At 39.6% G+C, this 22256-nt stretch overlaps 1 protein-coding gene across 1 annotated transcript in view; it reads right to left on the bottom strand.

The window, feature by feature from the left end:
- Positions 1 to 630: 630 nt before the first annotated feature.
- The window catches only part of ANKRD50 (ankyrin repeat domain containing 50), a 40816-nt gene continuing 19190 nt past the window's right edge, over positions 631 to 22256 (bottom strand). The window contains exons 3-5 of the mRNA XM_050320692.1: positions 17815 to 18044; positions 5938 to 9485; positions 631 to 3632 (exon numbers count right to left, since the gene is read on the bottom strand). Of these exons, the coding sequence (XP_050176649.1) occupies positions 5941 to 9485; positions 17815 to 18044 (3775 nt within the window). The 3' untranslated portion in view covers positions 631 to 3632; positions 5938 to 5940. The remainder of the gene's footprint in view (positions 3633 to 5937; positions 9486 to 17814; positions 18045 to 22256) is intronic.

The raw sequence follows: 22256 nt of genomic DNA, 5'->3' as shown, positions 1-22256 counted from the left end.
CTCAGAAAGTAGTTAACCCATGCCCACCGACCACTGAAACCTGTGTGAATGAAAATTCCTGGAAGTAAACCTGAACCATCATTTGCAGAAGGCACAGCCAAACTCTTCCTTCACACTCAACAACTCTCTGCAGAGAAATCACAGTGCCCCTATAATCCAAAGTGGAAGTGAGACAAGATCACAAGGGCAAAGGGGATTATTGCAATGACCAGAAAACTTTTCTCTCCTACCTTTTCTAATAACAAATTCATGAAAATCAAGTAGCCACCATTAGTAGGAGAGCTTTCGTTTGAACTGAAAATACTACAGGGAAACACTGATCAAGGTGATCATTAACAAAATCCATTTGAAGTGGTAAAGGACTTACAGCAACTGAAATAGTAAATTTATTGGCCCTCCTGGTCTTTACAGTATATAATGGTCACTTTAAACCGAAGAACACACAGCAAATATTCTCCTGCAGATGCTCAGGGTCATAGGAATTAACATTGAGGTCTGAGGTTTGCTAGCCTGGACTGCTTACTGGACACATACATTATGTTTCATTTAGTACTACTCAAACATTAATCAAGTTCAATAACCTTTTCCTGAAATGTCCCAGGAAATGAGGTAGAAAAATTAAAACAGATGTCTGCTGAAAAGCAAATATATTTATTATGCACTTTAATATACACAGGGATTTTCGCTTAATATAATACAAGGAATAAAATAAAAATTTTACAATGTGAAATTCACTCAATGTACATTAGAGGCTATTTACAACCCACTCCAGGAAAAAACAGTCTATCTGCAAACCAAGTTAACTGAGGAGTTCAGATGAGGAGTATTAAGCATAACAGACATTTGCATAGCAGAGTAACTGAGGAGGGAAAATACCTTTTTAATTTTAAAGAAATGGTAACGCTTTCAATACTGATCACAGAGAAGACAAAAATGCATCAACTGTGCCTCTGTATCTCTTAATGCATTTCTCTTCTGGCGTGTTGCTCCACATGCACGCAGTATTGACACCCATGTCCACAAAACAGTCTTTTTCCCTACTTCTCCCATCAAGAATTTCAGACGTCTCGTGGAGATGACCTTGGAAGGACCGGCGAAATGGGATGGAGAAAAAGAGGATTCGTGTTTTATTCAGGTTTTCTTTTAGGCTGTGAGAACTGTTACATTGGCAAAAGAAACCGTGCGGAGTCACCGCTCTGCACCTCCGCTCGACTCCACTCCATTGCACGGACACGAACGGGAAGAGCAGAGGGAACAACGTGGGGAACAGCAACTTTGCTTGGCACACAAAACCCTCACAAACGGTGGTGCTAAAAATCACACGCAACAGCAACATGGAATTACACAGACCCTCTGAGAAAGTGGATGATTTAAAGCAATCCATGCTCTGTTCCAAAAGGGTATTCGAAGTGTGGAAGAATTGTCATTCCAAAAACATTTTCAACAGGTCTACTTTCTGCTGATTTGGATGGAGGGTTTCACCAGCGACTGCTTCAAATGTAAATATTATTCACAAAAAACCCACCAGACTATCTATCTATATATTGCGGCCCCTTGTGAAACTGGCCATATTTTCATGTCCTCTGTCCACAAGGTGCAATTAATAACAACACAATAAAATTAAATAAATACAATCCCAATGACAGTCAAGGTCAGTAGAAAAATGCTGGCATTCAGGGATCCCTTTTCTACAGAACAAAACATACACCTAATAACTAAGAAAAGTCGTATTCTTGCACAGTATTGCAAATGTACTACTACACTTGAGGTTCAGAACAAGTTTGCTGAAAACATTTTGGTACTTTCTCTTTACTGAGCCTCTTAAAGCCATTCTGCCAGACTCCTGTTATGTTTGTTTTATAATTGTCCCACGGGGACAAGAAATTCAATACATGAAACATTCAGAATAATCAGTATTGCCGTGTGTTAACTTCTAACATCTAATTTTACTATATGCTCAATGCCTGACTATAAAAGATTCTTTTTACATTTAGTAACAAGCAAATAAGAATGGAGGTGCAAGATTTAAAAAAAAACACGTTCTGATGACTGTTGGATCATAATAACCAGACATGAAGCCCTTTAGTGCCTCAGAATATGCACTACATCTACATCCAGGGGCCATTTATCGAAGTTTAAGGATCTAATTAATCATCTATGAAAAATAACCTTGGCTTTCTATCATCTTATTTCTGGAATGATCAGAATTAGAGTATGAAAAAGATGAAACCTAAGCCTTTAGAAGAAATACTTGCATACAAAAATAGGCTTATTTTCTAAAGAGCAATGCTGTGTAATGGTGAATAATAGAATATAGCTTGCATTTGTAGGAGAAAATAACCCACTAGTTTCACTTTATCACTTGCAGAACTGTGCAAGTAAGATGTGCACATTCAAAGGAAAAATTTCACACTGTTCACTTTCACAGCAATGACCTTGACTTTGCTCTCTGTCATGTACGTAAAATTCTTCTGCTGTAAGAGTGGGAAACCAGCTTTCCATTACCTGTAGACTATCCAGACTGCTGATTAACCAAGCTCCAGGTACAGGTACACTCACACTGGCTCTACCTAAGCCACCTGAAGCAGCAATCACATTCATACAAGTTTGTGCTTTAAAGAGCTATTGTCTCAGGACAGGGCTAACTCAGTAATCTCTGTACTCCCCAGGCAACGCTGTCACTGACCATGTGCTTTTCCACTGTACTCTGGCTGTATATTCCCTCAGCCTCCTTAACAAAGTGTCTGTATTCTCCACGGTTGGTTTTACTGACATTCTCAATACAGTCCTTGGAATAAAGAGCGAGCTGTTTCTAATGTATAAAGGTACACATGAAAGCAGGATCAGACCTTTTAGCACCTCAGACATACCCATATTAGTTACCTCATTACCATAACAATAACGGAGGCTATTGAAGACCAAGTGTCCAAGAGAAAATTCACCTATTGGTTTCAGTGGTCCCAGTCTGCCATCCAGATTTGGTGCTGTAGTACCAGAGAGTGGATTTTCGCCTCTCAAAAACCCCAAAGACACTGCAGATGGTCGCAGTCCGACTCCTTTGCTACCACTGAACAGCTATTACACAGACAGAACACACAAGTACAGTATTTATAAAATACTGTTACAAGACTTGTAATTCTGGAGAGAACTTTTTGAAGTACAAAGGGAACTGACCATACAGGACAACGATGCAAATGTGACAAACTCTTTGCTTATTTTCTTTGCTTATTACAGAAAAATAAATACAAAAAGCACTGCCTCTCCATACACAGTTCACTGTGGCACATGCACCTCTACCAAGCGATCTGGAATAGGAAATCAGAATTCCTGGTTCTTACCATTTTCAGCTGTGGTCAGGGAAATACAGCATATATCTTTCTGCAATTAAAAAAAGTGCTCATTCTGTGTATTAAATACAAAGTACACAAAATAAAATTTCGAAGCACAGAGGGTTATACTGAGAAGGCAGCCTGAAAATGTAGGCACGTTACAGTAATTAAGGTAACTGTACTGTAGTAATCACATTCTTGAATTTCTAGGTGGACTAAACAAGCATTATATGCTTTCATCCCAGCCAGCTGATAAATCATTTGGAGCAGAAGGGCTTCTGTTCACAGCATCATGGAATCGGCCTGGAAGGACAAAACAAAAACACTGAGTTTTGTAATAGTCCGTAGTACAAACAATATTGCCAGAAAGGGAGCTATACCATCTCTAATTAAAGTTCAAAGCGCACAACAACAACTTGATGATGGAAAGTACTTCCTGCCTAACCCAAATCCCATGATTGATTCCCTGTGCTCTCTACCATCCAAAGCAACTACAAGGTCCCCACAGCAGGAGAGCTTCCTGAATAGCACTCGAAAGCAGCAGCCAGGGAAGAAAAACCATTCCTCTGGTGCTCCCGTTGAGTATTTCTGATGGGATTCTCCACAGGTGACTAATTTATTCACCGGTCAGGGAAATTACAGTTTCTGTGCTTGAGACTTGGCAAAAGAGGAGGTAAATTATCGCCTCTGCCAAGCAATCCATAATCCGCACTAAATTGTTTTAAACTTCCATCTTTACAATGAAGCAATGAAAAACGGTTAAGAGAAAAAGGAACTATTAGGTTATTCGTACTCCTTTGTTTAGCCATTTGCTAAATGCTATTCTTAACCAAGAAATTCACAGAGAAAACTCCTGAATATTCAGTAATATACTATTTTTTCCAGATAATGCAAAGCCCAATTTTAAAATTATATGTAGATTGTTCAGATTTTTTTTTTTAATGTGCTGTTTATATTTTAAGATCAACAAAGATGGAAAAAAAATCATCAAAACTAGTCTTTTGATGACAGGTCAGGTAGGTCAACACATCTCAGGTCAGAACTAAACAATGGATTTGCAGTAAATATAAGATGAAAGCAAGTAATGGATGTCAGGTGCTGGTACATAAGAGTTAGGAAATACAATTCTTAATTATATGTTTTAATGTTTTATGGAGGCAGGAAAAAATTACAATTTAAATCCTGTCTGGGCACGATGTACAACTGTGGGAATCTGAAATCCTTCTAACTTTTAAGAAGATTTAGGGCCCATTCTCTCTTAGCTGATGATTCCTTTCTATGCCTGTTCCTGCTGTGCTGCCTCGTCCCTTCTTCCTGCCCTACAGCTCATCTGATCCTTTGCTAATATTTACATTTTACAAATGTGCATGTACCTTTTTGAAACACTTTACTGTTTCAAATGTTTTAATTTAACCAAAATGCCAACCCCAACTCAAGGTCCTGAAGAATATTCTAACGCTCTGCAATTCACAAGGGACCTCAGCTACATTTACACTTCTTCCATTAAAGTGAAATAATTTTCCAGGACATTTTGGGAAAACTCCCATCTGTGTGTTTTTGACAGCTGAAAACTTCCCATTTGTGGATTCTGCACCACCTGCAACTGCCCTAGAAACTCGCAGTCTGTGATGACCTGCAGCAGAACTGAGTCAGCTGGCAAGAACATTCTTGTTCTAAGGAGCAGCAGTTTGAAATGTCCAAAATGCTGCATTTACAAAAAAAAAATGTTTTCAGAAACAAGCGAATAAGCAATAAGGGCATAAATTTCATACAGATGCTGCTTCTCTGAAATTCAAATAGAAAATATATTAATTATTAACACATTCCAAATACCCTAAAAAGGATTAAACTCAATAGGAAGAGGGAGAAAAATAGAACTATTTTAGCTGACTGACAATTCAGGTCTAAAAAAGCTACTTATAATTACTTTTTCAGCTTAAAATTCAGTATGGGAGAGAAAGTGAGAAATCTAAATTACCTCCACTGATTAAGGGCTACAGAATGGTCTGAAAATTGGTACCATAATTTCTAATCTTTCTCTGAGAAAAGCCACCTCTTTTATAGGAGTGTTACCTTTACAGTAACAGAAACATAAAATCAAGGCTTTAGAATAGCATTTTTACTTTTTAATTTCTAGATAATTGTGCTACCATGATTTCACCCTTGAAATCCACATTCAGAAGAGTGCCTGCCTGTAACTCATAAGAACCTTCAGAAGCCTACTGAAAAGCATTTTTGTAAATAACGAAATGACGACTGTATTTGAAAATACCACATATTAGAATTCCCACCTATCCTTATGTTTGAAAATTCAAAACTCAATGCTAGGTGAAACTTGCTCTTTTATTTATTCATGTATCAAAGCCAGGGGGACACAATTTGAGCAATCTGAATTCAACAGAAAACATGACAGTGATCCAATTCCTCTAAAGCTGATGTTTTTAAGTGACAGCAAAACAAATACTTGCCAGTTTAAGATTTTAACATTTGTGGTTTTCATTATGAAAGTAATTATGAATAGAAATGATAATAAAATGTTATTTTAGTATGTTTTAAATGCACGTGATGAAATACAGGCATTTGGTTCCTTTGTGACTGGGTAAGTTACCTTTTACAACGGTGTTTCCTTCTTGTAGTTGAAACTTGGGTCGCTACCTTCAATCTGAAGTTTTAAGGCTTGCTTAAGGCTGAGTTCCGTTTCTGCAGAAGGATAACCTTCCAGTACATCCTGATGCCCTCTATCCTGCACCGTTCGTGGGACAGAAACCCTGCCGAGGAAAACCTGATTGCTCTGGAGATGGTAGTTTGGATTCGTCATAATCCCATTCCTCTTCTTCTGCTCTCCACTTTGTTGGTGAATCAGGAACTGCTGCTGAGATCGACCCACTTCTTGCTGAGCTGGCGGGACCAAAATTTTGCACTGTGGCTCTACCGGCATTGATTTCAGGGGCATGCTTGTGCCAGATTTGGCAATAGGTACTCGCTTATCAAACTGAGTCATTTCATACTCTAACACTTTGGGTTGGGAGGAACTACTCTGCTTTATTTTCTTTCCAGCTGACCCAGACTTGCTGGAGTTGTCCGTTTTCCCCCCCTTGTTACCCTTTGTTGATTTCAAACTAGGTTTTACTTGGCTCCACTCAAACTCACTACTTGGCGAATTATGATTTTGACTCAGGGAATGAGTTGTGGAAGAAGGAGAAACAATGGACTGCCTGCTTCTGCTGCGTGGCAGGGAATGCTGCTGTATTTGCTCCGTGAACGACAGGCTGTGGAAACTGTCAATGGGCACTGTCTGAGCAGTTGCCGTCGAGGACGTGGTGCGGAGAGAAGAATTTTTGGAACTTTTCAGGGAATTATTTGATAAAGATGACTTCTGACGGTCAACTGTAGAATCAGGGGACTCAGAAGGAGAACTGAAGGCGTGTGCAGGCCCATTAGATAATCCCCGCATACTGGGCTGCATATCTCCACCAGTACTCCCTGAACTATTGGACTTCATTGTTAAGGACTGCATTTTAGAAGAGACTGACTGTAAGGGTTTTTGCTCCATTGTGTGGACTGGAGAGGGAGTGCAACCATTCAGAGTCGATGCACCATATTTTTCCAGTAATTTAATAATCTGAGAGTGTCCATTTTTAGCTGCAACACGCATAGCTGTGCGCCCAAATTGGTCGGCATGATTTGGATCAGCACCATGCTCCAGTAATATCTGGACAACGTCAATATGCCCTTCTTGGGCTGCAATGCAGAGTCCAGTAGCACCTTGATTACACGTATGATCAACCAGAGCTCCATGCTCAATGAGAAGCTGCACTACCTTCACGTGACCTTGCCATGCAGCAGACTGCAAAGCAGACCTCTTCTCGTTATCTGCAGCGTTCACATCAGCGTGGTACGTTATCAGCACCTGTACCATCTCCAAATGGCCCTGCCAGCAGGAAACATGGAGTGCTGTTCTTCCTTCAGCATCACTTGCTTCTACGTTTGCACCGTTTTCTAAAAAATACTCAGCCATTGTAAGCTGGTTTTCTAACGCTAAGATATAAAGTGTTGGCCGGCCATCAGCATCTTTGTAGTTCACATCTGCTCCATGGCTGAGCAGTAGTTCAACTATATCTCTGTGACCTTCTAAGGCAGCAACCCGGAGGGCATTTCTCCCATCATAGCCTCTCTGATCAATGTTGGATTTATTTTCCAGTAACATCTGCACACAATCATAGTGACCCTCTTGTGCAGCTAATATGAAAGGTATACGTCCATCATTATCGATTTCATTTGTTCTAGCACCTTGTTCTATAAGAGCTTCACATATCAACCTGTGACCTTCAAAAGCTGCCATATGCAAAGGTGTCCAGCCTGCATCGTCTCTATGATTTTCATCTAGCCCCCTGTCCAGCAGAGTCCGTACTACTTCAACATTGCCCTGTGCAGACGCTATGCTCAGAACTGTTCTACCTTCACTATCAATGCTATCGACAGCTGCACCCCAAAACAAGAGAGTATTTACAACTGAAGCGTGGCCCATGGAGGCTGCCGCCAGAAGCGGCGTACGGCCGTTGTTGTCCGTGTGATCAACATCAGCTCCTCCTTCTAGAAGCAGATCGACAACGTCCACGTGTCCTTCATAAGCAGCCACCAGCAGCGGGGTCATGCCATCTTTGTCACAGTGGTCAACCTCGGCCCCGCGGTCGATGAGCAGGCTGACCACCGAGGCGTGTCCCTTGCTGGCCGGCACACAGAGCGCGGCGACAGACAGCGCCGTCCTTCCGTCCACGTCCTCGTGGTTCACCTCTGCGCCGTGATCCAGCAGGTGCTCCACGATCTCTTTGTGCCCCATGTAGGCGGCCGCAATCAGCGCCGTTCTGCCCTCGTTGTCAGCTTTATTAACTTCAGCGCCGTGTTGAAGCAGATTCAGCACGATATCTTCGTGTCCCCCCCATGCCGCTGCCCTCAGCGCCGTTCGACTGTCAGCGTCTGCGCAGTCCACTTTGACTCCTGCATAAAGGAGAGCAGACACCACCTCGGTGTGCCCTCCCCACGCCGCAGAACGCAGCGCCGTCCAGCCGTCGTGATCCGTGTGATTGACGTTGGCCCCGCATCCGATCAGGCAATTGACAACCTTGGTGTGCCCCTGACGAGAAGCCAAGGTAAGTGCTGTTTGCCCATGAGCATCTTCTATCTCTAAATCTGCTCCCCTCGAGACCAGCAGGTTGACGACATCGAGGTTGCCGCTGTACGCTGCGTTGGCCAAGAGCGTTCTCCCATTGGAATCGCACTGGTTTACTGATGCTCCGTTGTCTAACAAGGTGCGAATGGAGTCCTCTCTCTCCAGAGCCTGCCGGACGATGCAAGACGTGCGGTCATCTTCGCTGTTGACGTGAGCACCAGCTTTTACCAGCAGCTGTAACACTTCTTGTTCTTTAGGAATCAAGGTTGACAGGGAGTCTTTGACAGGCGTGCCGTTCCATATCATCCACAAGGCCAGCTCTGAGGTCTCTAACTGTAAATTTGAATTAATTAGATGCAATGCAAACTCTTGAGCTTCTAACGGTGTTAAATCCTTCGCTCGGCAGGTGTAGCTCATTGCCAGCATCCTGTGTCCCTCTGCTGCGTTACACAAGTATTTCTGTGTACAGTGCTTTACATCCAGCAACCATTCTGCAAAACTGTAATGGAACAAGATTTTTGTATTTCCAAGGCCATCGATAAGGACTTTTGACAGGACATCCAATTTGCGTTGGAAGTCTTCCATCGTCAGCGTCATGTTTTTGGTCCACACCGCATGATACAACTCCGTGGTGGTTAAGGGTCTGCAGGCTGCAAGGATTACATTAAGAATAGGCTGGACCTTCGCAAACTGTTTTCTCACAAAAAGTCTCTGGCAGAGCCAAAGGTATAGGCCGTTCAATGTTCCTGGAATATCACGGATCTCTCGCAGCATAATAAAATTCTCCACAACTCCATCTAGGACACGTTCCAGATACAAAAAGCAACCGCTGCTTTTGATGTGAAGCTGATTCAGCATCTCTGCTGTTTCTTTTGTGAGATGTTGTCTCAGGGCTTCTTCCTGGTCCAAACGATGCAGAATATATTGCTGCACATCTTTTACAATATAAGCCTTTCGAAGGTCATCCAGACTGATTTTTCGAAAACCTATTAGGAGGGAAGAAAGTTATAATTACTTCTGATTAAGTTCTGCTTAACTTGGTGTTAAAAAAAAAGTAATTAAAAGACTGGGTGGGGAACACCCACAATACAGTATTCTTCCTTGTAAACACTGTGAATGTAAAATAGTAATAAACAGCAGAAAAATTTGATAATAGATGCATTTTGATCATCATCTACTGTAAGAAGAAATATGTGCTATTAACACAGAAAATACTGAAAATCACTTTGAATTGGGCACTGTGTGCCTACCTTGGACAATACTAAATACCTAAGCAAAACCATCAGAACTACAACCAAAAATAAAATTATTAAGTATTATTATACTATTAAAGGAATAATCCCTTCTCCGATGTGGTTAACATTGGAATTCCAAATAATTTTCAGTTATTTATATTAAGACAATTATTATATTAATTTAATTACAGAAGAGGTTATTCATACCTGCTTTGTATGCATGATGAAATGTATATAAAACACTAACTTGAACACCACAGTTTCTTTTAAAAGCTTTTATGATACAGAAGAGACACTCCAAAATACTTTTAAATATCCTTAGATCTCTGTGCACCAAAAATTACCTACTTTTTTCAAGTGAGGACTGAGTTTTAGATAAACACCCTGGTTCTTTGGTAGGTGACTCACTGCATAAGGAAACAGGTTTTCTCATAGTTGTATGATCTCATTGTTTTTCCAACTTGTTTACTCTTCAAAGGAAAAAGGGAAATTATTTCATGCGTGCAGACCATGCCCGTTCCCTCCCCTCTCAAAGTAAAGGACACTATTCTTAGCAGCACGTGCAAAGAATTCCCTACAGCCACCTCAGCAGCCATAAGACACTCAGGAATGAGGTGGAATAGAGACATAATTTTATGGGTACACAGCTATCTCTGCCACTTCAAACATTTGTTTTGGTAGGGCCAAGGAAAGCATCTGATGAAGACCTACCCTACAGGGACACATTATAGTGTTTGAACGCTGCTTTTTCCAAAGCCAGGGGAAAACCACAGAGGTCACAGGCACAGCAGCTTCGTCAACTGTGTTTCAGGCCAGAACTGCACCTCATTCCTCTAGGGACAGGCTACAGTTCCAATCCTCCAGAGCAGCACACTGCACACATTTCCTTACAGGCAGCTCAGCTAGTCAGGGAAAAAAACCCTACTTTGCTTTTCAAATCAAAGCAGTTACTGATCTTCTAAATTATACTGAAGGAAAAGCAACCATAGATCAATGTATTCAATTCAATTTTGGCTCTGTCTCCATGGAACAAATAATTTTAAGTGAGCCTCTGAAGAACGCTGCTTCTAAATGTATGGTTTTATTGTATTTGAACACTCTGTGGATCAAACTGCTCAGTCTGGGAGTTTGTTCTGACAGCAAATTCAGGCTGACAACAGAGTTGTGTTTTTTGTTTCCCAGTGGCTTCAGCAGAAGTTCTGAATGTCCCATTAAGCTCACTCTGTTAATTGTTTAGTCTACATGAGCATTGTACAAACACAACAGATCAGAAATGAGAGGGAAGCTATGGAAGTGTTACTAAAATATTTCTGCTTCCCTTATTAATTATGGAAGCACTACAATCCAAATAGGGTTAGAATACCTAAAGCAAAATCATGCTTCTCTCCACTGGAGAGGATTTGCACAGTTAGTTCAGAGGCTAAGACTTCACAAATAAGATTGCCTACTTGAAGATTTTTGAATAAGAAGGCCAGGAGAAAGAAAATAATTATTTTGGGAGGGGGATATTTGTTCCAGAGGCTCTTTTTTTAGTTTTTTCCTTTTGGCTTTCAAAAGAACCATCTTTATCCACCATCATTTGCTACAAATTCACGTAATGTCCTAACTTGACCTGCAGAATGGCATAATTCATCTATTTACTATGTATTTTATTAAAATATTCTGTATGTAACTTTGCAAAGCCCTTAACTCTTGCACATAACCCAAATAAAAAACTTTGCTGAGTAAGAACAGACAGTGCCCTGCAACTCTGCAGATCCCAAGCTTCCACTTGAAGTGAAAGGCAGTTTTCTAGGTCAGGATCCTTCAGAAGACACACAAGTGAAAAAATAACATTAAAAACAGGGCATTGCTTGGTGCATGGATTCACAGTCACGTGCAGACACAGAGACAAGTGTCCCTTTGCTTGGCTCATGTGCACAGGGAACAGCTCTGTTTTGCTCTGTTTGTGTGCAAACACACAACCCTGTTCACTCACCTTCCTTTGAACTGCTCTGCTTCTGCCAGTACTGATTTGAACTTGCCACTGGGCTGAATGAGGACAGGCAGAGAGCTCTGCAAACTCATCCTCTATGTGTTTAGTAACAAGTGACCCTGCTCACAAAATCCACAACCCCTCACACTAATCCCTTGCCCACATCCTTCCTTCCACGATATACCTGCAACGTAAGCTATTTGCATTTTCACATTACTCAAGTGTTTTTTCAGTAGTTTCATTTCACCACAACGAGAAAACCCCTGATGGACTCACACAACAGCAATCCTGAGATTTCAGCTGATGTTCAGTGTTGCCTGACTAATGACTACACTTCACCTCCCCTGACTCTCAGCCTTCCCAGGAAAACTTGCAGAGTGGTAACTGTTGAAGTGCCTCAGTCCCTGTACATGTGCTTCAACAGCAAAAGACTCTTTCTTATCTTGCTAATGTTCTTTGAAAACCCAATTTTCATTTTGCTTCCCAAAATGGGTGGGAAAATGACCAAAATATTTTTGGAAGTTATATAAAAACTCAAGCCCTCCAAATAAAACAAGTAAAAAAGGAAGGGTTTGGGGGTTTTTCCCCTTTAAATAAGGTTGTATAATTGCCCAGAGAAATTGTGGATGCTCCATACCTGGAAGTGTTTAAGGAAAGGCTGGACGAGGCCCTGAGCAACCTGGTCTAGTGGAAGGGGTCCCTGACAGTGGTGGGGGGGTTGGAACTAGAGGATCTTTAAGGTCTCTTCCAAACCAATCTAGGATCCTCTGATTAGTTTGTTCCATATTAGGGCTAAAAACATCACCCTGATCTGTACTTACCTGAGACATCCCAAATATCAAAGCACTTCAGACAGCTAAATAAATTTCAGAAGACTTCAGAACGGTTTTAAAATTATTTGAGTGGCTGCACGTTCATGGAAGTTAAAAATTGTTTGTTTGTGTTTTTTTTTTCTGCAATATTTCCATACATTCCTTGTAAATGAGATCCTATATTTTCTATCTCAAAATAAGTCTGGATACCAAGAAGCACAGTACGCTCACACAGACCTTCACACATACCAGGGATGAAATGCTCTTTAAGGGTTGGGATTAACAAACTGCCATTGTAACAGACTTTTGGACAGAAATAGGTTGTTAATTTTGACCACTGCACCATGCCATATTATAAAAAGCAAATAATTCAAAAAAGGCCTCACAGATAGAACTATACTTCTTTGAAGTCTTAAATTCTTGTTGCTAGCTTGAAGAAGGAAAACAAAGCCTTGGGTTTTTTGCCCCAAATATCTATCTAACTGAGGTCATTTTACATTTCCAAACAAAGATCCTGCAAACTTGCTTTTCAACCCTGCCCCATACAATAAGTCACTTTCATGGACAAGAAGCACCAAAACATTAAGAGAAAGCTCATTTTGTTTCAGAAGCATTCCCATGAACTACTTAAGCTCAGCAAAACAGGAGTTGCAGTAGACAGAACTTGCAGTCCCACGACCCTGCTTTTCGCATTGTTAAAATTTTTCATACAACACATCACTTTCAACCCAACAAGGGTTCCAATATGGATTGTCCTGATCTATTACATTTCTGGCAGTTCTGTAAACAAATCAGTTCCAAATGTATTTCTTGGCAAAATCTAGGGTCATTCAAAGCAGGGTAAAAAATAGTACCTTGGCTATAAATACATTTATAGTATGTCAACTTTCTCAAATATTAATAATAAGAAGTAAACTATTAACTAGCAAGTTCCAGTAAATGCTTAAAAATATCCTTCTACTTCCATATCTTTAGATGAAATTTACATAAGTAAATTACAAAAGTTTTAAACACATTTTAATGTATTTAACTGAATTGTTAACTTCAGAGTAATCTAAATGATTACAAACATGACCATGATTTGGCATTACTAATTTACACTGCTGATCTGACATATAATAAATCAGGTATTTTTTCGGTCATTTATGCACACCTGCTCAAAAAGAATCACTTATCCAGCAGGGTAAAATGCACCTGCTAACTCAGGCAGCACATTTGGCTTTTAGTGCATTTGCAGTATATTGTGCATTACAAATTTCACTGCATCTACTGCAGGTGCTACAAGACACTGAGGCTGAAATCTGCTGCTCTCACTGGTCCGTGTCATTGCACAGAAGTTTATTTAATTAGATTTACAGGTAACAGTTCATTTAAAACAATTTAGTCTTCCCTCTTTAATTACAAGGCGATTAAGTTCCAAATTCACACACAGCTTTTTTACTACGAAACATGAAATTCCTTAGCAGTGCTTTCAAACTGGTAATGGCAAGAAAGGAAACAAATAATTAAAAACTCTCTGTTGATTTCCCAAGCCTTTTAAATATTTTTCCTTTCCAAAACCCAAACCAAAACAACAAATAAAGTTTTTCAAAGCTTTAGTATTTTAAAAGTAAATTTTACAACTACAGAAATATATAAAATTTATCTTCTATAGTCAAAATCCAACTCCCATAAAGTCTTCAAAGTAACATGAGGTCATCCCAATAAATTCCAAATTACAATGAAAAATTAGAGGACAACTTAGATTCTTCATTCTGGAAGCAGTATCTCCTGAAGTGTCCTCATGCCATTTATTTTCTGGACCGGCAGCTAATCAGAAAGGCTCAGCTCCAAATCAGGCAACTGCTTTGATTTGGGGATTCAGCAATATGACTTCCTGAGTAGCTTTAATTGCCAAACAGTGAGCTTTTTTGGGTGCAGAGAAGCTGGGTTGTGATTTTTTTACTGTATTTCTCTAAAGCATTGCTTATATTTTAGCTTCCCGAAACAGTAAAAGAAAAATCAACCCTCCACATCTATTCAGACCAGAACCAGTAAATAGCAGAGATATGAGAAAGACATGCTCCCAAGATTTCTAATAATACATTTGAATAAATATCAGCTCTTAAAAATATCTGGCTGGAACTCAATGGCAGAAAAAAAGGAAGAGCGAGAAATGAATGACATTGTCTGGTTTTGCCTATGGACAAGTGGGTGAATGGAACTTAAAGTTACCTCTGAGTCTAAACCAAACCCTTTCACCTCCACTTCTGATTCTTTTTATTGGAGTTTCCAGTATCTTTCTGATATTTAACATTAACTTAATGAAAACTATGGATGCCTGAGATGTGACATCTGCAGGGGTTGTACCTCACTGGTGCATTCATGCCTCATGCACGAGAAGGAATTCTTTGGAAGAATGTCAGTGTTTAATTGAGGGGTATAATCAAGCCAGATGCCACAGATACTTGATTTACGTGTGAGGCAAAAAAAAGAAGAAATTAAGTTAATGCCTATTGAAAAAAAGCCTCTTTGAACCAATAAATAGAGTATTTGCACATATGCACTTTTGTCTATTTAACTTTGTGCTGTTAATGAGAATTTATCTGCTGTTCACTCACACTTATCTAAATCAAATTGCCTGATTTTAAAATGCCTCGAGTTTTTCAACTACAATGATGGACATTTAAGAAAGGAAATTGGTTTTGTTAAGAATGACTCCTATGCCTTCAAGATTTAGTCTCATTTTAGGAGAAGCATTTTAATTAGCTCATTAGCTGATGCTTAAAAAAAACTAAATGGATGTTCTGTGCCACTTTCAGGTCAGAAGGACTGTGTTTAATGCAGCTGTTTGACTATCCATGCTTGTAGCCAAATGATAACAAATGATGATGTGGAAGACACTGTGGATAACTATGGGTGCAAGACAGAATTGTTAAATTTGGGGGAAAAGTAATTAGGAAAACCAAACAGGTATGATGTGGGAGGCACAGTGCACATGTAAGAGAAGGCCATCCATTATCTGTTCCCCTCCTTTTTTACTCAGTTGGCTGGCTTTTTGCTCTCTGTGGAGGGTGACCACAGACTCAATGCAGGCATCATTTTACATTTGGTTCATATTTTTGAGGCTGTCTCTAGCAGTCACAAGTCCTCTTTTTTTATTTTTTAAATGAATGAAAGCTGAGAATCTCTGTTAGGGGAAAAAATTCTGTAGCACATTGTGCTACTACAGAATCTGGGAATACAGAAGGGTCCTGAGCACAAGCTGCAGCAGATTCAGCACAACTATTCAATTTTCATAAATAAGTCACCAACAGAAGTGAAAGAATAAAGAGGACCAGACTAAACTACCCTCCTCCTTTTCTCATTCTTAGACTGTTAGGGATTATTCACCCTTAGGATGACAGTGGATGAGAAAGGCTGGACTCTCTCTTCCACATCATCGCTATTTTTGGTTCAGAATATTCTTGCAGAACTCTCATCGGTACTGGACACCCAAAAAAGAGCATCACAGAACAAGGCCACTGCAGCAATCCTGCTTCCTGTCATCAATAACTCTTTGCTAAAATGAGAGCTAAACCTATTTGTCAGAGAGATCCGGAGGAAGTTTTCACTGCATGAAAATTTTAAGTGAAAACAGATATAATCCTACTGTAATCAGGTTAATATTGCTTAATATATATTTCATATTATACTCCAAAACCTTTTTTAGCAGAAAAAGCTAAATGGGGCACATTTTCCTAAAACAATCCTAAAAGGATTCCAATCTATCTTACTAAGTTACCGTGAAGCTGATTTTGTTTTTGTTTCAAATACTTATTGTTCATCTCCAATTCTGCCTGCCCACCAACTAAATATAAATAGCTTTAAAAATTGGCTCAGCTAAAAGTAAACATTCAAATACCACAAAGGAGGAGAAGAGTTTGCCCCAGCAGAAACTTTAATGTCAGTGAATCCTTTTCAGGCTAGAACCAGAGAAGAAATCCACGTTGTCTCCAGTTTTACACCACAAAGTTGCAACGTTTCTGAAGTTACCAGGAGCTTCAGCAATGCTCCTCATGCCCTCACTGTACCTTCTGCAAACTCGAGTACTGGCTATTAACAGGAAAATTATCCAACAGTGTATTAAAGGGGTAGCCATCACATTGTCCTATTTTTCTTTCATAGTGGCTAAACCACCACTTCCTCCGAATAGACCCTAAAATTCCTTCTCAATTTGCATCCAATTCTTTCTTTGCTACACCTTTTCACAGTGAAGATGGGATTACAGTATCATACATCAACTTCCTTCATGCTATTCATCAACTCATGCTCTGTGGAAATGAGACATTAACTCACTGAAATTAAATTTACTTTAAAGGCATATCCATTAGTTCTGCTGATTTTTCCTGTCAGGAATTCCATCTGGAAATACACTTAGAAAACAACAGCAATTTTTTAGGACTAGTCTGAAACACTATGATTCAGTGGAAAGGAAATAAAACTGCTGTGAAGAAAGTTTTGTCTGTTTTTTTGGCAACGACAACATATCTAATCAGCCAAACTCTGACAAAACTATTCTCATATGAATGTCCAAAGGAGCCCTGTGAAGCTACCCCAAAGTTTCTTTTAGTTCTCACATACTCCCAAATACCAGTCTTCATGTCTGCCACTGATTAATACAGTACTTCATTCCAAAATGCAATTATCCCATTGACCTTTTGCCACTGTCAAATGAGCAAGCCTATGGGTCTAAGTTCTATAATCACATTTTTGTCCTAATTGTGTCCTTAGCACACACAGGCTTTATACATAGGCTTGGAATCCAGTCTAGATATTGCCTTTTATTAAATTTCAGAGAACTTCCAGTAACAATGTCATTACAGTGAAGAAACGTTCTCATGACACAGTAAAGCCTGGATGAAGAAGCTGTAAAGAATTTTTTTACTGTGCAACTTCTGCCAAATGCATGCTCCAAGAATCCACATCTACATTATTCCTCTCTCCAATTCCACCTTCTTACTCACTTTCTGCAAATACTTCTGTACTTACACATCACCTTCCCTGTTTCAAAGCCTTATAAAATGAGCAAAGCAAGAGGAAAACTCAAAGCAGCCCTATTCTCGGCAGGTGCATTGCAAAGACATAGCTTGAACTCACATAAATATTTGGGAGCTAAATTATCTGTAGTCCTTGCTAAACTGGGATGCGTGTTTTTTCAGAATTATCATTGTTTTTGTCATCTTTTAGAACTAAGCATGCAGCCATCACCCAGGGCCTGGTAAATACAACGTCCTTGCTACGGTACCAAACCCTTCCTATGCTCTGTGCTCACCTGTAAACATTTTTGTAACAGCTTTACTCTGCTTGCGGGCAGAGCACAGGAGGAGCAGCCAGGGAGGGAAGAACTCAAAGTGGCTTGCTAAAATCTCTGCAATTGTTCCAGATAAACTTGTGGAAGTCTGTTCACCCTCGGAAACGTTACAGCCCTCATCAACCGAATCCACGAGAATGAAGAGGCTCTGCTGAGGGGGCTTCATTCCCAGGAGAGGGAGCAGAATGCACCTGTGAGAAACAGCAAACAAAAATCAGTATTTTTAAATACATTTAGCAACATAGTTGTTCCAGATGAAGAGATGATCAACTTAAAATGCAAAATTCAATAGTTACCATGGAATACAGTGAAGTAGACCGAACTAAGAGAAACACTTTGAACAGGTAGTGATGTAATTGTTGTTTAGGCAACACTATTCTTTCACAAACTTGTAATTTACAACAATACTTTAAAGCTATGTTCAAGGCTAATCAGAAGACTGGAAAAAATGTTGCTTCACTACGAAAGAAGCTACTTGGCCTATAGTTAATAACTTCACTGCTGTTGTGTCTGCCACAGCTGTTGTTATTGCTTATCACAAAATAATAGGGAACAACAGCTGGTCAGGAAACAAAAGTCTACAAAACACATAAAATATTAAAGTCAAAAAGTTCAAGTCTGAATGAACAACAGGTTTACAAAGAATAGAATTTCTGCCATACCTTCACAAAAAAAATGCAAATTAGTTGCAGACTGAGGCATTTGGTAGTGACTTTGATGTATTAGCTTTTATTTATTACTGAAAAAGGATTATCTGCATCCTTGGGATGCTTGGAGCTCTAACACCACATCTGACTGTGTGGCTAAAAATTTCAGATTTGCATCCACTGTTGCCCTCCTTAAGAGTGTTTCTTAAAAATATACCTAACTCTGCATTTACATGTATCTTTAAATAGCTACTACATAACCATCATGCATCTATTCAGTATTTCCACGCTACACTACTATTTTCGGGGAAAATTCATAGTGATTTAGGCCTGTTAAGTTTCACTGACTAAATTATCTTTAAATACATTTGGCAAGCAAACTTTGACTTTATAGTACAGAGATCTGGAAAATGAAATGAGGTGACAAAAACACATATCTAACAGTTTACTCTCCCGTGTAGATTCGCTGTGTGCACGTGTCCAGAAGGCACACACATTGTATTTTTTGTTTTACTCAAGTTCCTAAGAATCTTTTTTCATTTGTTTCACTGAATAAACTTATCTTCAGAAGACTTCGGTAAACACATTGTCACCTACCAAGCATTCAAACGGGTATATAGGCAAAATCTTGCCTGTTAATGGAAGAACACAACCCACTCAGAAAGGATTCCTAAGCCCTGTTAGGAAAGCTTTGTTATTTTCTGGTTTCTGACTGAGAAAATGCCAAATGGAAACAGGGGTGCACCTTTCACATCTGACAGTAACAGCACAGCAGACTAGACAGAAATTTCCTCAAAGATATGAAAAGGAAGTACAAAATTCTTGTGTTCTGAAAGCACTCACTATTAGATGGATTTTAAAATCCTATTGCATCCTTCCCTCCTCTTTTTTTTTTTTTTTTTTTTTTCAGAAGCAAAAGACTACTGAGAATTCTTTGGTATTTCCCCAGATAGGTATTATTTCAGAAGATGCCTGAAGTACAACTTAAATCACTGTTCACTAAGCTGGGAAGTTAAGCAGCTACCGATTTACAGAACAGGAAATTAAAGTAGCCATAAGGTTAAAATTACTTTCCTAAGTGATGCCAATCCCACAATGAAAGGAGGCGGTTGGAAATGACCACATTTTCCACCCCTTCCCCCACCACAATTTGCCTTGCCCTCTCAGCTATTTATGTCAAGCCATTTTCCCTGCAACATTTCTTTTTCTATCAAAATTAATTTTCTTCTCACATAGTTCTCTCTATAAAATTACTTTTCCAGAATGAATGTTACTACGAGATATGAAGAAAGGGTATCTTAAAAACTCACTTAAAAAATCTGTGTGAGCCTCACAAAATGCCTATAAAGTATCTTAGGAGCATCTAAAAATATTCTTGTGTCAGTAAAAACCACTGAGAAAAGGTAACTGTGATGTTTGGGAAAGAGTCCCAAATCACTCTGCTTAATTCCTGCACTCCATAGCAGTGGGATGTCAAGGTTCAAATCAAAAGGCTCACCCTGCCTCTAAAGAAGGCTGGAAGCAGATTTCTAAGGAATAATGTAAGCACTGAGCAAGCACTAAACCACATTTTCCCAGCACTCTCAGCAATCAGTGCATCCAGGGACTTTCTGAGCCAGAGATTCAGTTTTTGCATTTAACATCCCTTAACTGACCACACTTCCACAGGTTTGTCCAAGTCTTCTATGAACTGGTTTAAGACTCCAGCACCCACAACATCCTGCAGCTTAGCTACACACTGCACCAAGTAACACTCCCTTTTGTAGTTTAAAGCCCAAAAAGTCCTCGTTTCATTTGCTATCCTTCAGCTTCTGTACTAAAAGGGGCAGTGAGCAGTAATGTCACATTCCCCCTCTCTATGACATTTGTGCCACAGCCTCTCTGAGCCATTTCTTTCCAGGCAGAAGAGTCTTAGGATATTGATGGTGCTCCATAAAATGCTGTTGCACAGACCCATGTCTCCCTCTGCTCTGCTTTTTTTCATTTCATAATATATTTCTGAATCTTAATATCATTTAAATTCCACTAGGAAAATATATATATATACACACACATTCACATAAATGAGGCACAATGACTTCTCCCAGCTTACAGCAATATTAATAAAAGTGTGGCATTGACAAGACATTGATTGGGCTTTCTCTTTAAGTGCTCTTTGAAACTGTTGGATGAACTTTTGTTCTTCCTAGACACTTTCTATCACGAGTTCAGCGTGGATGCCAAGTAACACAATAGTGAAACTTTTCAGTTAAGTGCTGTGCTAATTTGCCAGGAGTCACATTATGTGACAGCCAGGAGATCAGACCCGACAGCCCAAGGTTATGAAAGGCAGGTCCTGCTTGACCAACCTGATCTCCTGTGACAGGGTGACCCGCTTGGAGGATGAAGGAAAGGCTGTGGATGTTGTTTACCCAGACTTCAGTAAAGCCTCTGTCCCTGTTTCCCACATCATTCTCCTGGAGCAACTGGCTGGATGGTCAAGTCCAAAGAGCTGTGGTGGATGGAGTTAAATCCAGGTGGTGGGCAGGTATAAATGGTGTTCCCCCAGGCTCAGTACTGGGGCCAGTCTTGTTTAGTATCTTCACTGATGATCTGGACAAGGGCACCGAGGAGGGCACCCTCAGTCAGTCTCTTCTCCCAAGACATGGTTTAGTGATGGACTTGGCAGTGCTGAGCTAACAGATGGACTCGGTGATCTCAAAGGTCTTTTCCAAACCTAAAGAATTCTATGATTCTTTGTTTAGCCCTGTAACCTGACTCAGTAATTCTACTCCCCTACTATTTCTTGCTTACATAGGAAAATAAAATAAATCAACACGGAATTAACAATGTCTTAAAGTACTTCCCTCAAGGGTGATTCATCCACAGATTGTTGTAACAGATTGCTTAACGTGCAGAGTGCCTCTCAAAGGATTAGAAGTTGATTTTCTTTACCTTCTGAAAGGGTAACATCTTTATAACTTTTATATTCAATACAGATATAAAAGTGGTTATCGTTAAAAACAACAAAATTAACTAGTCAGTAAAAATACAAAATCTCCAGAGAAAACAACACAATTAGGTATTTAAAATGATGGAATTCATTTTAATGGCAATATAATGACTTACTTATGCAGAGCAAAGATGTTTTACATGCTCTGCAGCAAATAAGAATTCCTCAGAACAATGAGCCATCCCACAGAATTCTTCAGGATTGCTACTGAGTTGACTGAACCCATGCAAACATGATTTTCCACACATGGAAGGAATATACACAGGCTATGCTGAAGTTCTGCTTATGATTGTCCTTGAGATTTTTAGATTGGATCCACACAAACACAAAGACACAACAGAACAAAGTAGAAAGATAGCAGTGTTGTCCACAAAGGCTGAAAAGAGTCACAATGGAATGCACATACTTGCTTTAAAAAGACAAAAAAAAAAAAAAAAAAAGCAAACACATACATGCCAAATAGCAATTAATGAGTGGCTCTAGGAGCAAAAGAAATTATAAATCCTAGTTTCTCATGAATGTGTTCCTTATATTTGACTGTCTCTGGTGTATAGGAAATTTGGTTATGTCCCCACTTAAACTGTCTGATGGTTGGCAGAGGGTGAACGTAGCTTATCCCTAAAAGGGCTTCCTTTTCTCTACCCAGCTGCTGGCATTAACTGCTGACAAGCACACAGAACAAGTGTACAAAACTTATCTCCTAAGCAGGCAACAAGTAGCAAGGGCAAAAAAAAAAAAAAAAAAAAACACAATCAATCCCCAAT

This window comes from Myiozetetes cayanensis, unplaced genomic scaffold, assembly GCF_022539395.1.
Source record: "Myiozetetes cayanensis isolate MyiCay16 unplaced genomic scaffold, myiCay2020 scf24, whole genome shotgun sequence".
Classification (NCBI taxonomy): Eukaryota; Metazoa; Chordata; class Aves; order Passeriformes; family Tyrannidae; genus Myiozetetes; species Myiozetetes cayanensis.
Note: the sequence above shows the minus strand (reverse complement) of the source record. Positions and strands in the feature narration are given on the sequence as shown.